General features: G+C 46.2%; 1 protein-coding gene across 1 annotated transcript in view; it reads left to right on the forward strand.

Moving 5' to 3' along the window:
• The window catches only part of Start1 (Steroidogenic acute regulatory protein-like), a 53,629-nt gene that overhangs the window by 21,001 nt on the left and 17,278 nt on the right, over positions 1-15,350 (forward strand). Inside the window, exons 5-6 of the mRNA XM_065442092.2 lie at positions 1,475-1,850; positions 12,877-12,998. Coding sequence (XP_065298164.2) covers positions 1,475-1,850; positions 12,877-12,998 — 498 coding nt within the window. The remainder of the gene's footprint in view (positions 1-1,474; positions 1,851-12,876; positions 12,999-15,350) is intronic.

Below are 15,350 nucleotides of genomic sequence, written 5' to 3' on the forward strand. Positions count from 1 at the left end.
GGGCATAGAAAGGAAACTCCACTTGAAATGTTGAGTAATAAGTGCTTTCAACAACTGCCTCAAAATTTACAAGAAGATTGGTGTAGCATAATGGTAATGCTATGTGCACGGCACCTCTCTCATCTCTTTTATAGATGTGTTGCCTACAGGCAACATACCATAAATGAATTTTTTTCTTGCTGAGTTTCGCTTTTCAGCAAACACTGAGTGACAGGCAGCAAGCGCTATATGTTGGTTTAGAAAAAGAACAAAGGATGAGGGAGAAGTTTGGCACACGCCTCACTTTCTTTTGAAAACATGGTCAAGGGAGACAGATCGATCCAACATCTTCGGCTGCAGTGTCACTCATGTGATGTAAACCAAATGAAATGTAGACCTATTGTTCATATATGATGACAGCTATCTGTACAAATTTTAAACGAAGCCATGTGTGGCTTGTGGTGAAACGCACTTCAGTTTTCTCCCTGGCATTTCCTACCGATTGCCGGAAAAGTTTCTGTAAAATATTTCTTTTTTTCTTGAATCCTTATTCTCAATGTGTTTTGCACATTTAAATAGGAAATGAAAACAAATTTTTGGTATTTATACAATTCATTCGTGTTAAAAAGTAATAAAAATTTTCATTCTGTCTATGCATGCTACCAAAACTTGACATGGACAGTTTTTTACTTTTATCGGTGACTGTCACAGGTTTTTACCTTCTGTGTGTTAATACAGACATTCACTTACAGTGCATTGATCGATTCCAGCTTGTGTGCAATAGCGATGAGCAGTGGTGCCTGAAGGTGCGGGGCAGCAGGGAGATAACCACTTCTGCACCTCAGTCTATAAAACAGACTGAGGAGCCTGGGTAGGCACACAGGCCCTCAGGCATCGCATTGACAGAGTACCCATTACACACACATGCACCCCCCACCAATTTGGCACCTTTGACCTCGACAGTTTTCTTTTCTGAATTGGTAGTTGGCTGAACCTGTGCTCCTACATGTTACCTAGTCTGAGGAATGTTAATCAAAGCCACTCCACACCGTAGGGTAAGATTGGAACATTCAGTAATGAAATAAATCTAGTTTTCCCTTGTTGTGTAATTTATAGGCCCTTTTGATACCTGAGCATGCACAGTTTATGAAGTTTCCAGGCGATGTGCGCTTCAAGACATGCATTGCATATTGTTCATGAAAAAGAAAAATTTAATTCTTGTGACAGCGGCAAAAAGCTATAAAGTAAATGCAGTGAAAGTTTCTGAGAAAGGAAGCATCGCTAAATTTGTGTTGGTCCCAGGTTTGATTCTTGGACCAGGCCAGATTTTTCTTCAAGTATGAAACTTTCTCAGAAACCTGTATTGCACTTCCGTTTTAGATTTGTGCTACTGTCAGGTGTATAACAGTTTTTCTCTTTTGTAAAGCTTCTTGCACATTGTGGATTTCTGCAGGGCTGATTTGTCATGTTGTTTCCTGCATTGCTCATTTTCCAGGTGCTATCTGCCCTTCGTTTTGTGGTGCTGCTTTTGGCATACATTGTGTTTCGGTCGAAGCACTGGCTTCTTGTCGCACTCATGACCACACTGAGTGGTGCCATTGTCATCTGCAAGACCTTTCTGTATGACTGGCAGGGCCAGTTGGCAGTGAACTCTGGTGTCCTTGCTGGAGTATTGCTCCTCGTGACATCATTCGTGCTGCCCTGGGGGCAGGCCTGGTTTTTGGATTTTCGTGTGGTGCCTAGCGAGAACCGGGCCTCGCAGCTGCTTGCACGTATAGTTAACGATGCCTTCCCACCTGTTCCATCGTCTGTTGGCCGAGGGAATGTGCGCAGTGAAGATGGTGGCACCACTTTTTATTCGCCCGAAAGCGGTGAGACAAGCCATTGTTTCCTCTCGCTTGTGGTGTTGTTGCTAGGCGAGCAGTTTTGGGATCAGCCAAATGAGCTGCATAAAAAAGCTTGTGTAACCTTCTGCTATGACTACATGAATTTTCTGCCTGCTTGCTAACCTTGTGGATTTTTGTTAAACTTATTTGGCTGATATTTTTCCACTTGAAGCATCAACTAGACTTCTGGAAGTGTAGCTTAGTCTTGTGCTGCGAGTGAAGTAGTCGCTCCACTTGAATAGCACTCCCCGGTGATTTGGCCAGTTGCTTGAGAAGCATGCCGTTATGCCTGCACCTTCAAATAGATGATGGTGTCAGATTATAAAAATATAGCTACAGAACACCATAATGATCCTCAAATGTTTAAAGGGGGCATGTCACCCAATTTTCGATCATGATCTGTATTGTGTGAGACAGTCTTTGTACGTTCAAGAACACGTTGGCAAAATTTTAGCGCATTTGAGCCAGCATGTAATTTGTAATTGAATTTTTGATATTACACTCGAACGGCATAACAGTGGGGCAACACTGGCACGCTCCCGAGCCATGACGTCACAGGCTGCATGCCTGCCGAGCCAGCGGCTGTATATTGTATATTCCGATGAAGAATCGGTGCGTCAACTGTGCGCGCATGCGGGAAACTCCTGCTTTGTTCAGCTTGACATCGGCATTGCTCAAGTTGCAGCGGCTGAAACAATGCCTCAGCGATGCCTATGTGGTGCTTTGGGCTGCCAGAGCAAATGGAGCAAGGAGTGTTCCATATCGTTCTTCAGTTTCCCCAAGGAGCCCGTCAAGCGTAATTACGGCTTGCGAAGATGAATGTGGACAGGAAGGACTGGCGTTCATCTGACGCTTTTGTTTTGTTCTCAGAACACTTTATGCCAGACAGCTACAACTACGATTTGCACCTGCTCATTGAGTTTGGGATACCCGTGGAAAAGCTGAAGCTACAGCCAACGTGATGCCGACCATGTTCACGCACAGGCCCATCCGGTAGGCAACGTCCCGGCCAAATGTTAGCCTTGCTCTTTGTTTTATTGATATCGGGGGCGATAAAGCAAGTTCAAGTGAAGGTTCAGCTAAAGCGTACATCGCACCAAATCCTTGCGCCGCGGACACATGTGTGCGGGCATTTGTTTCCATATGGTGCACGCAACTACAGTGGAAAAAAAAAAAACTGGTGGGAGCGTGCGGCAGCTGAACAACATCGTAGTTTTGTTGAGTACGGATCCTAGAGAAATGCTTGCCAGCAAACAATCTACCTGCCTAACAATTTGCATTGTGCGGAGCAGCATCAGCAGACTTCCCCTCCTGTGAATGAATGGCTAAGCAATGGTGAACGCAATAAATATCAAGAGTGCGGTAAGTCATCAGCAGCATTTAGCGCAACGCCAATGTCACCATCTATATTGACCATGTTTACCACGCGGCCTTCGTCCATGGCCGAGATTTGCACGCAAGCCAGCCTGCACGTGCAAATCTCGGAGGCCCTCTTTCTTCACTTGAGCTGGTGGGGATGAGGTCGAAGTCAAAATGTGCAGCGTGTACTACACCATCGCTGCATATGCTGCTCAAAGGTTCCTCGTTTGCTTCGTCATGCGAAGTTGGCAGTGCCGAAGACATGCACGCGACATCTGGAGCAAATACGGCAAGAAACGGCAGCTGTGCCCCGACCTCACATGGCACGGTGGCTGATTTTGTAGCAGAAGATGGCTCGGTTCCATGCAGTACATGACGTCACACATGGCTTAGCAATATGGCGTTGGTCGTTGGAGGGTGGGGCTTTGAGCCAGCGAGTTCCAGCTCATATTTTTGACAGGAATGTGCTTTTACTGCCCAGTTTTTATGCGTGTACAGCCATAATAATCCCTCTGCTACAATGTCTCATGGGAAACCACAAATTGTTTGGTTACTGTGTCATGCCCCCTTTAAAGGACAACTTTGGCAACTTTTGAAGGTGTGCAGGTGTTAGTGAACTTTCAATATGGTGTTCTTCTTGCATAATGACCGCTTGAGCCCTTGAGTGGCTGATTACATGATACATATGCTTATTATGCTGTGTTTATCAGCATCGATGTTGATGCTGATGGTACATGTTGATGACCACAGAATTGTGGACACACAAAAAATTATAAGACCTTTCTTCATTTAGCATATGCTGCAGTTATTGTAGCAGCTGAAACTATGAAAGCTGCTGTTAGCTTACGAAACATAAGCTTACAAAACAGTAATCTACATGAAACGGCAATATGCAACAACTATTTGGTCTCTGCATCAAATGTATCTAACTCTTTAGAAAAAGTCTAAATTGTGTTGATCTATTTATCTCATCAGAATACGATTCCCAGCTTAGCATCACAGCCATAAAATCACGTGACCTTTCCCCCATGGGTGCTGCATCTCAAAATAGCTTGAATATGTCTTTTTCGTATGCTGTATTATTCCCTTCTCTACCTTATGTAACCCTGTTCTTCAAACCCCAGCCTACACATTGTGTCGTCTTTTCAACACTTAAATGTTCATTGCTTAAGTGGCTGAAGTATTACTTTTTACGAGCCTTTATTACCTGTTGCCTTCATAGAATGAAATGAACTGCCTGAATTCATGAACAATGAACATAACCTGTCAGTTTTTAAGCAGTTAGCACCCTTTTGATCTGTTAATTTTTCATCACCAAGTTACCTTTATTTAAGTGCACAGGCATATGTATTTTGGTGTTTGCCTGCTTTTAATATTTCATGTTCTTAATGAATTGTTTTTGTTGCTTTCACACTACTTTCTGCAAGATAGTATTGTGCAAGTGACCTGCCCTTTCTGCACATGCTCTCACTTCTATGTATTCCATGGAAAGGGGCCAAAAGGGTCAATAAATTAGGATTACGACCCAATCAAAAACATTGCTAAAGTTGCACAAAACTGCCTTTCGCTCCCAAAGTCATGACAGCACTTGCAATAAAGGAATATGGAGTGCAGCCATCTTTTGATCCTTTCATGATACTCGTGTAATTTCACTTCACCTGAATGAATTTAGCATGTCCAAGGGCAGTTGGTGGGGAGGCAGGCAGTCTTTAAAAGAAGCGAGTTAGCCTAGCATATTCACGATAGGCAAAGGGTCTCTCTGCAATATGAACTTGCAGCGGCCACAACCCTAGCTCTGCTTGGAAAGAAACTTAAAAAATTGTAATATTTGTACAATATCCACACACTTACTATATTTACTCCGAATCTATGTTGGGGGGGGGGGGTGGAATTCACCGACTATTACGATACTCCCTGATGCGAAATTTGAGCGTAGCTCTGTCTGTACATGTTATTAGATTCGTCGGACGATCTTGCCGCTGTGTTAGAGTTGTCGGATGATCTACGAGCTGTAGGACGATCTCACCGCTGCCATTCAGATGTAAGATTTGGCAGTCATAGCTGTAGGAAGGAGCTTGACTCTTCGTCGAGACTTAGGAGAGCAGGATTTATTTGCAGGATTTATATTTAAAACAGGACATACATCGGCAGTCTAGCGTGACTCCCATATGGAGCACGCAAGACGACGCATACAGCCAACAGCTTACGAGCACACAGCTCACTAGTACATTTCTAGCATGACAACGAGCACTCAGCTCACGACAACGAGCACACTCTAGCAGCCGGCAACCGCTGCTTATAAGCTCTTGATTCCAAGCGAACGGAAACGTTCGTCCAGTCATCGTTCGACGTCACCGAAGATGACCCACCCTTTTGGAGGAGGCGGGCTCACATACTCGTGTCGCACACACACACAGGTGCAAAGGTCCGGAGCCGACGTCAGAGGGCTTTGTAGAACTCTGCTTTGTCCCGGGTGGTGCGGCCAAGTACCACATTCCTGAGCTGACCGCGCGCCACGTGGCTGCCGGTCATCCGCAGTTCTCTGAAGTGCGCCCCGTCTGGTGGGATTGGAACACGTGCAGCGGGCTGAAAGCTGGCACGTTGTCACCCCGTACGGCTATTCCTAACAGCTCCTCCATGGCCCGGAAAATCTCGCCTGGCCAGTGCTGGCAACCGCTGGGCAGGAGGAGAATGACTGGCAAGCAAGGCGATGGCTTCGCTCTCTGCAACCCCTGCGTACTTGGAATGCCTTCAACCATCTCACAACAACTGGCACAGAAGAGTCGACCCGGCAACACAATACCGCTCAGCGTTCAAACGACAGAATTAGCTGTTAACCCACCAGGCCTCCTATCAAAATTTCAATGCAAGTCACTCAACTGGGAAACCCAAAATTTTGCCCCAAAATTTTGTGCCGCCAAAGCGAGCGTTCACGTTCCTCTTGAGTTCGACCAAACCCGACCGTCGCACTGCACAAGAGTAAAGGTTTACGCAGAAATAAACCGAAGGCTTTCAAACACCAATACCCAAACATAACTTAAGCAGCCTAACGTCGCGAACAGCCTGTTCTTATCCTATCACAGTGGCGTTCTTATCTCATGTACTGCTGCCACTGAACTGTCTGGCCAACTCCACAGGTACGTCATCACAAACGCGCTAACTTTGTGGTCCCTATTCCGAACGCGTACTTGTGTCTTGCGCAAACGTTTCATTACGCTTACTCACATTTGTTCCATTAATCCGCACAGGACACGTTCCTTAAACAAACAACCAAACTTGCGTGACTTACGCAACACAGAGGAACCTTTAAACAAATGTGTCTGCTAATAACCCGTTCCACACACGCTCGCTAGAGAAGTCAGAACGCGGCTGCCCTCAACCCACACGAGCAACCCAGTCATAAACCTCCTGCTTCCTTCCGTCCGCACAGGACACGCGCTAATGGACCTAAGAGCTCTTTTCAGTGCAAATCACGCACTTACTGAATACCTACGCGCTTAACCTTAGAAAATAAAAAACGCATAAAAAAGAAGGTTAACTAAAACACACGCGCGTTACCATAGGCCTCTCAACGATAACCTTTACTCAGGTTACTCGCACACAAAAAGGAAAGCCTATCTACTCAATAACTAACAACTCGCAATACTACATGTTTACAAAAAAAGTGTCTTTCAAATCTCGAGCTTCTCTAACAAAACACAAACAAAGCTCATACTTTTACATATTGAAAGAAACTTAAATCGCAAAAATTATCCGATGCTCAAAATAAAACAAAACAACATGTTTCACTTCTATGGAAGTTGCCTTCGCCTCCCGTTTCAAATGTTTACGACTGAATCATACTTTGAGCCGTACTCGAGGGGGTCGCGGTTTGAAAGCTATTCTGGCTACCGGGGAACAACAAAAGGGCTGACTCACTATCAGCTCCCCCAAGACGTTACGGTCCCCTGCCAATTTGCGTCCTGGCGCCCCACTTTGATCATGACCTCGGTTGACCGCGTTGCTACTCCCCACCTGGTCTCGTCTTGCCACCTTGCGCTTCTTCATACTGCACGCTGAGCTTCGAAGAGAACGACGGAACGACAAGGAATTTAACTGCCCCGTGCCCTTTGTCCGCGTCCGTGCAGAACATGCTTCGCGGTCTCCCTTTGACCGGTGGCTCGAACGTGTTTGGTGCGTCAACATCGTCAGTGACGACCGCACCTTTCTTTTCTTCGCGCCCTGCCCTTTTGGGTCTGTCGCCATCTTTGGCAGCGCTACATTAGTCACCGCATTCCTATCTTCATGGTGCTTCTTTCTGTGACGCTTTTTCTTTGAACTCTCTATCATGTCGCCTTCTCGCGCCTCGTGCTGGCCGGTACACATTTCGTCGGCCCGAATCGGTCTCTTACCTGCACAGTCCGAGTGATTATCATTTAAATCGACTCATCTTTGCCTCGACTGGTGGACAGCTCAACCGGATCTGGCACAATGCAGCAGGCTTTACTCGAGTTATGCAACTTGCACTCTTGCGAACTGCCCTCTACTGCATTGCCCAGCTCACGCTGTGCATCAACACACAGCCCGTCGGTCTTGATCGCTGTCTGACGTGCACAGTCTGAATTATTCCTAAATAAATCATCCATCTCTAGGCTACCTAGACTGGCGGAGAGCTGCACCGATCCCTGAACAATGCAGTTGTTCTCTCGTGAGCTACGGAGCTCGCCATCCCGAGAACTACTCTCAACTGCATCGCTCAGCTCGCACTTCACTTCTGCACGCAGATCTGACTCGACATGGGTGCTCGCGTCTCTCAAGTCCGCAGTGTTCTGTACCTCGCTAACGACCTCGCTACCATGAGATGCAACGCACACGCGCGGTAACTGTGCCAATTTGTTCGCAGTTGGCCTAGCTGTCTCTACAGTCCTCTGTTGGCACAGCACCTCGTCGCTCTCACTCTGGCCTTTAACGGCCTCTGTTGCCACTAAGGCATCGTTAGCTGCTAGCACTTCGAGTTCACCTGTGAATGTGCTGCTACTCTCACAGGTACTGCTACTTTCCTCGGCTTTCGACTGAAATCTACTGTCTACTTCCTCCCACTTTCACTGCGTCCAGCCTACAGATTTCTCCAGCCGCTGTTGACTTAGTTCGATTGCCTTCTCTAAGCCTTGAATCTCTTCGTTCAATGCATCAATGCACTGCCTCGTTACTTCTGTTAGGCCTTCTTCCTGAGAAATTCTTTTCAGTTCCTGCCTAGCTTTTTCCTGTTCTTGTTTAAATTCTTCCTGCTCTTGCCTAATTGCTTCCTGTTCCGTTCCGTTTTTGTTTGGAACTCGTTTACTCATTTGTTCTATGAATTTCGAATCATTCTCACTTTCGAGAATTGTCTTAGGAATTTCTGATTCCGTCAAGTCCTCCTCTACGTCTACCTTGATCTCTCCACACAACCACAACAGGTCAGCTCTTGTCATACACATTAGGACCATGGTCGCTACTTTAAGCTTTGGCTCTGCTGTCACACTATACTTGCTGCGATACCCATGCAAATCAAAATACAAGTAAAAGATCCCCAGCGAATCAAATCCAAAAACACAGAGAAATTGAAGCCTAGTAAATCTTAAAGCCAAAACCAAACGCTTACCCACTGAAGCAGCACCATATCACCAGTCCTTCCCCGCCGTACCCATTCAGTTGCAAGAGGGGGTCAATCTCACGTCGCCTCCAACTTGATCAGGATCCCGGTCGGTTGCCGTGTGCCAACGTCCGTCAGCTGCCGTTGCTGTCTCCGAGTCATAGGCCGATTTAGGAGCCGTAGGCCGATCTCACAGCTGCCATTCAGTTATTGCAGTTTGGAGCGGTCGTAGTCGTTCGGAGGACCTTGGGTGAACAGGACTAGGTGAGCAGGAATTTACTGGCAGTATTTACATTTTAAGCAAGATACATTGGCAGTGTAGCGTGACTCCCATATGGAGCCCGCAAGACTAACATACAGCAAACAGCTTACGAGCACACAGCTCACTAGTACATTTCTAGCATGACAACAAGCACTCAGCTCCCTACGACGAGCACACTCTAGCAGCCGGCAACCGCTGCTTATAAGCTCTTGACTCCAAGCGAACGGAAACGTTCGTCCAGTCATCGTTCGACGTCACCGTTCGACGTCACCGAAGATGACCTGCCCTTTTGGAGGAGGCGGGCTCACATACTCGTGTCGCGTACACACACAGGTGCAAAGGTCCGGAGCCCACGTCAGAGGGCTTCGTAGAACTCTGCTTTGTCCCGGGTGGCGTGGCCGAGTACCACATTCCTGAGCTGACCGCGCGCCACGTGGCTGCCGGTCATCCGCAATTCTCTGAAGTGCGCCCCGTCTGGTGGGATTGGAACACGTGCAGCGGGCTGAAAGCTGGCACGTTGTCACCCCGTACGGCCATTCCTAACAAGGTTTTCATTTTGTGATATATTGGCTGGCGCAGACAATCTGTCTCTTGCAGCACGTTCCAGACGGAGCGAAGCGTGCCGAGCCTGCCTCACTAATTGGAAGATCATGAGAGGCAGTGCATGGGTGACGTTTGGGTGTGATTCACAGCAGCCGCCACAGACAGACCTGCGCTCATGCAGCTCTTTGTTTACACAGACGACGCACGCTACTCCGGTGCCATATCGTAACCATCGTCACCTCACAGCCCGTCTTGTGCAGCACTATGCTTTTCTTCTCACGCTTTCATTCCACGAATGACAAGAGCGGCCCTTCATCGCGGAGAAGTTGTGCCACCAGTGCCAGCGGCGACAACGCCCAAGGGAGCGTCGCATCGAGCCTTACTTATAGCCGCTCGCCATCGCCCCTTGCAGGAGCAGTGATCCCCGTCACACACAGTGGCATCGCGGACTGATCTCGGCCATAGACGCCGTGGACGAGCGTAGCGTTCCCCACCTGACGGCACCCTGGTCCCCCCTCGGAAGTTAAGATGAGATCATAGAATTTCACACAATAATTACTAGAGGGAACTCTGGTGCTAGTGTCTATGGAAGCTGCAATGGGAGCAGTTGAGCTAGCATGGGAATTATAGGAAGTACATGGATTTGCCTAAACTTCGTCCTTCTGGCTTCAAACGGCTTCGTGACTTTGTAAACTCGTCGCTTTCAACAATGTACTGCATAATAAATAAATAAACATGAAAATTGTTTGACAACAGGATTCGAGCACAGGACCTCTAGCACAGATACCTGATATTGAAACCGTTACGCCACGAACGCATGCATCAACAAGCGACATATAACACCCTTATGAATTTATTGCAGGCGAGCCAGTGCCTTGAGACGCTTGGCATATTTCGATTTGGCCACCTTAACGGGCTGAACCATTGCAATTAGTAGCGATTGACATGCCTGCAGCGTCTTCTGCACTTGGAAAAGTATAGATTGCTTTGAAATTTATGACAGTGAAGGCTAACAAAGCGTAATAAACTTAATCCGCAAGAACCTTTGAATCCACAAGCATGAAGGTCAGACAAATCCATGTACTTCCCATCATTCCCATGGTGGCTCAGCAATTGCAGCACCATAGTTCCCTCTAATATATTGTAGGAAACTCTATGGATGAGATCGTCCATGTGGGTGCGGATGCCGCGGCCGCCAGCAACTCGATGCATGTGCAGGCCTCTCTCCTCCGCTCCTCCTCTGCTTTCTGCCTCATTGTTCCGCTAAGAGCACTGCATGGGCCTAATTTTTCAACCTGCGTCCACTTTATGAAGCCAGAGCACAGCCCGGAGCGTGGTACAAAGCCCGAGCTTGGGCTCGGCCCAGGTGCACAGCCCGGGCCCATGATTCTAAGCCCAGGCCCGGCCAGGTCCCAGGCGTTCATCACTAAACTTGGCCAAGGCCCGCGTGTGCATGACCAGGCCCGGCCGGGCATGCTGGAGGGAAGTTGTTGATGATGATGGTGACGATTATTGGTGCCTTGCCCTTTGCAACAGGTGATCAGATGAAAAATGCGGTGTGTACATGCATTGAAATGTTGCTTTAGCCATGCTGGTAGCTTAGCAGTTAAGCTCTAAGACATGAGTTAAGCTCTAAGATGGGAGTTTGATTCCCAGCCACGGTGGCTGCATTTTGATGGAGGCAAAATGCAAAAATACCCATGCACTTAGATTTAGCTGTATGTTCAAAAATTCCAGGTGGTCGAAATTAATCTGGTCCCCAATACGGCATGCGTGGTAATCAGATCGTGGTTTTGTCATGTAATACGCCCGAATATAGATGAAATGTTGCGTATGCGGTACACGAAACGTCAATACAATAAATTACAGTGACAATAAAATTGCAAAAATTTAAAACAACGTGTACAACTAACATGAAAAAGCAGACAGAAGCAAACCCAGGACATTCTTTTTAATGCTCTCATCTACAACGAACAGCAAGCGAAAGCAGATGAAATGTAAATCGCTTATATTCTAACTTTGACATGAAAATGTAATCAGAATGCACAATATAAGGTGTATAATGAAGCTGTCACACACCATGCTTAAAATAACACGTAGTCACAGAAAAAGATTGTTCCCCAAAAACGATGCCACAAGAATAGGACCGTGCAAAGGCCAGCAAAAAGACGAAAATCTACATGTTCTTGTGCAAAAACAGCAGATTGTCCAGGCTCTCCGGCTTCAAGTAGTACCTACCCAGCTGCACTCGCTAATTATAGATTGTACTGTATGTGTCAGCCTCACCTTCTTGGGTCCTAATCAGCTCCAGTGTATAAGCAATAAAAGATTGAAATCTTTGTTTCTCCCATGGAAGTATCAGTGATCTGGCCCAGTGCCTGCATTGTTATTTTTTTTTTGCTTGATTGTACGATTATGTTCTGTGAGGTCATTTAGCACGCAAATATATACATGTACATACAAAAACAGGCAAATTCACACGCATACAGCATAAAATAAACGCACAAGTAGAAAGAGGCACCCCTTGTGTTAGCTCTAAAATAATATAATAGTACCGAAAGTGGTAATACTGGAATTGCTAAAGCGGTAACAGGGAGATGGCTTGAGGAGCAGTTCTTTGCATAATCTATTTTCCCTTACGTGAAAACAATGTTCTTTATTCTGGGAAAAAAAAAAGAGAGAGAGAGCTTCGTTGCTTCTTCCTTTTTCTTTGTTTTTTTCTTTCTTCCTTTCTTTTTCTTTCTTCTTTATTTTTTTTCTGAGGTATACTAAGAGCCAGCTCTTTGCATGTGTCGCTTCAGCTTGGCACAAAATGCCTTGAACTGTACAATGCATAACATTAGTGGGTGCTTGAAGGCCCAAATTAGGCCCTTTAATGGGTCCGGCTCTCAGCCTCATGCCCGAGCCTGGCCTGGGCCTGCCAAAAAACGTTTTGGACGGCTTGGGCTTTCGAGTTGGCCCGGGCCCATGCAGTGCTCTAGTTCCACTGCACCTCCCTCCTGCACTTTCTTCCTCCTCTCTTTGCCATGGTCTTTTATCTACCACTGCACTCCACATTCACATTCATTCTTCGTGGCGCTCGTTCACTCGGTTACATCGCCGCTCGTGGCAGGAATGGGCTATTGAGAGCTACGCTCTAAAAGGTGTTGATATTAGAGGGATGTATTTGCTGTAAAACCAAAGAGAACATTTTTCAAACATGCACACTCTTACCTTGTGTATATATTTTGTTGCAGGATCGGAAAATGAGTCTTTAGCAGGAGATGATGTCCATGTTAGAAGTGATATTCAGCTACCTCATGACCTGCATGTCAGGTTTGAGCAGCCAGAGTGTGCACCAAAATTGCTGGGCCCTGAGGTGAGTTCTCCTTATATTCGGTGCTATCACTTTGTGATTTTGCCTCACCTCAGCCAAGATTTAAGTAAAAATGGCAGCTCGCAATGAATTGTTGCCATATTTACCCTATTCTAAAACACACTTTTTTTTTTTTTTAGAAGATAGGTCAGTAATTGCTTGTGTGTTACGATTAGATATGAAACTGGAACTACTTCGCGGTGTTCGCGTCATCGTGATTGTCATCACGAGCTTGTAACAGAACAATGTTTTGTGTAGGTTGGTGATGACGATGGGCTGCTTTTGTGACAAAAGTGCATTCAAAAGAGAACTTGTTTTATCTACTAAGCTAGCAACAATGGAGCCTTGTCGCATATTTTGGCATGTCGGAGTCTTGCGTCACGTGACACTAACGAAATGGTCTAGGCATGGGCCACTACCCTGTTCAGAGGTTTTTGAGTCATTAAAAGAAATGCGGGATATAAGACTGTTCATAGAGGTTTTTGAGTCATTAAAAGAAATGCGGGGTATAAGACTGGATATAAAACAGGTTGGACCGCATAAAAGACCGCTTGTTGTTATAAATGACAATAAAGAGCTGCCTGAGAGTGATGATAGACAATTAAGTGTAAATTTTTGTTCTGTCATGGTAAACGCTGCAAATTTCGCCTTCTCCTGATTGCCAGAATTGGAGGTATGCTACATTTCCCTTGTTAAATTGGTAGTGTGTTAGATTTTGGGTGTGCATACAGGGATACGTTTGAATTTGGTAATACAGTTAAACCTCTATATAATGAACTTCAACATAACAAAATTCTCGATTTAACAAAGTATTTAACTTTTCATAACTTCTTGTCCAAAGAACACCATGTAATTAGGACCCCAATATAACAAAGTGTGTTTGTATGAGATTTCAGTATAACGAAATTTCGCTTCCGTAGCTAAGGAATGCCGAAATAATAAATGGAAACTTCCGCAGATGCAGAACTGATTGAATTACAAGTAGCTGCTTACAAACGCACCTCTCAGATCACGCGTGGCATGACAAGAGTGACCGCTGAAGTGAAGCCACATCATGTTCTGTATAAAATCCAAGTGCGATAAGAGCCTATCGTGCCCCGCGTACTTTGTGCATTAGGTGTAAATGAAAGGGTACGATGGTGTGAAAAAAAGATGGTGGCTTCATGCACATGTGCTGCCTCCCCGCGCCAGCTATGGGAAGGAGGGGGAGGGGAGTGAGCTCGCAGTAACATGATCAAGCGCGCACGGAGGTTGTAGTAGGGGGAGGGTAAGTTGGCGAGCGTCACAATTACTGGTGCGCATCTCAGCCGTAGCTGCGCATGGCTGTAAACGCGGCTGAGCGCATACACAGACGCGCACCCTGCTTTAGAGGTAATCTGCCGCGTGTGCGAAGAGTGGTGTGCTGAGACAGTGTGGCATGATGTAAGCTGTCTTCCCATGCATTTAGTATTGAAGGTTGCATAATCTAGAGTTTCGGTGACCCGTTGGAGCGAGAGGCAGACGAAATATTTGCTCTCCGCTGCTGGCGCTTTTTCATGATAAGATCGTCCCAGTGCAGGTGACGCTATCAGCCACGAGGTCAGAGTGCAGCCGAAAGCATTGCTGGCTTCACTTAATTTGTACTGCGTATGAGAAGATATTCAGCGTGGCTTGAAACTGCATCATTTGTTGCCGGCTTCCAAATTTATCAAAATTATTTGTTTTCTTATCGAATTTTTTTTTTCTATTGCCGTATAATTCGGAAGATTCCGCGGCCCCTTTCTGTGTAAGAAAAATATATCTGACAGCAACTAGCCGCTAAAGTTCAGCTGTGTGCAAGTCTGTGTGTCTTTGTATGTTCCATAAAGTTGTTTCAGTACGTTACGTGTGGACTCAAGCTTCATTACTTTATGTGCATGGTAGAATCAGCACCAAATTCTTCTTTGGATGCTTGGGTGGTAATGTAACTGTGCGTTACAATCAGGGACGTGGTAGAGTCGTGCCAGTACAGTGTCACTTTCTCAAGAGTGCATGTGATGTTAGACTGAACACGTCAGCATGTATGGCCAGCAGCGTTTCTGACACTCTGGCGAGCTTGCTATCGGTGCACAGTGTCAGAAACACTGTTGGCTGTATACTTTGGCATGTCCAGTGCCGGCATCTATGGCTGGCAACGTTGCAGGCTCTGGTAGCAAGCTTTGCACAGTGCCAGAAATGCTGTTGGTCATATATGCTGATGCATTTGGTGCTGAGTCCTGCAAAAGCTCACAACAGTGATGCATAGTAACACCAGAAATGACTACTTGAGAATTCCGCCTTTGAATCCGTGCATTTTTGAATGGCTAGCGCGTGTGGGAGTGGTAAATTTATGCCCAT

The sequence above is a fragment of the Dermacentor albipictus genome, chromosome 4, assembly GCF_038994185.2.
Source record: "Dermacentor albipictus isolate Rhodes 1998 colony chromosome 4, USDA_Dalb.pri_finalv2, whole genome shotgun sequence".
In the NCBI taxonomy this organism is placed as follows: domain Eukaryota; kingdom Metazoa; phylum Arthropoda; class Arachnida; order Ixodida; family Ixodidae; genus Dermacentor; species Dermacentor albipictus.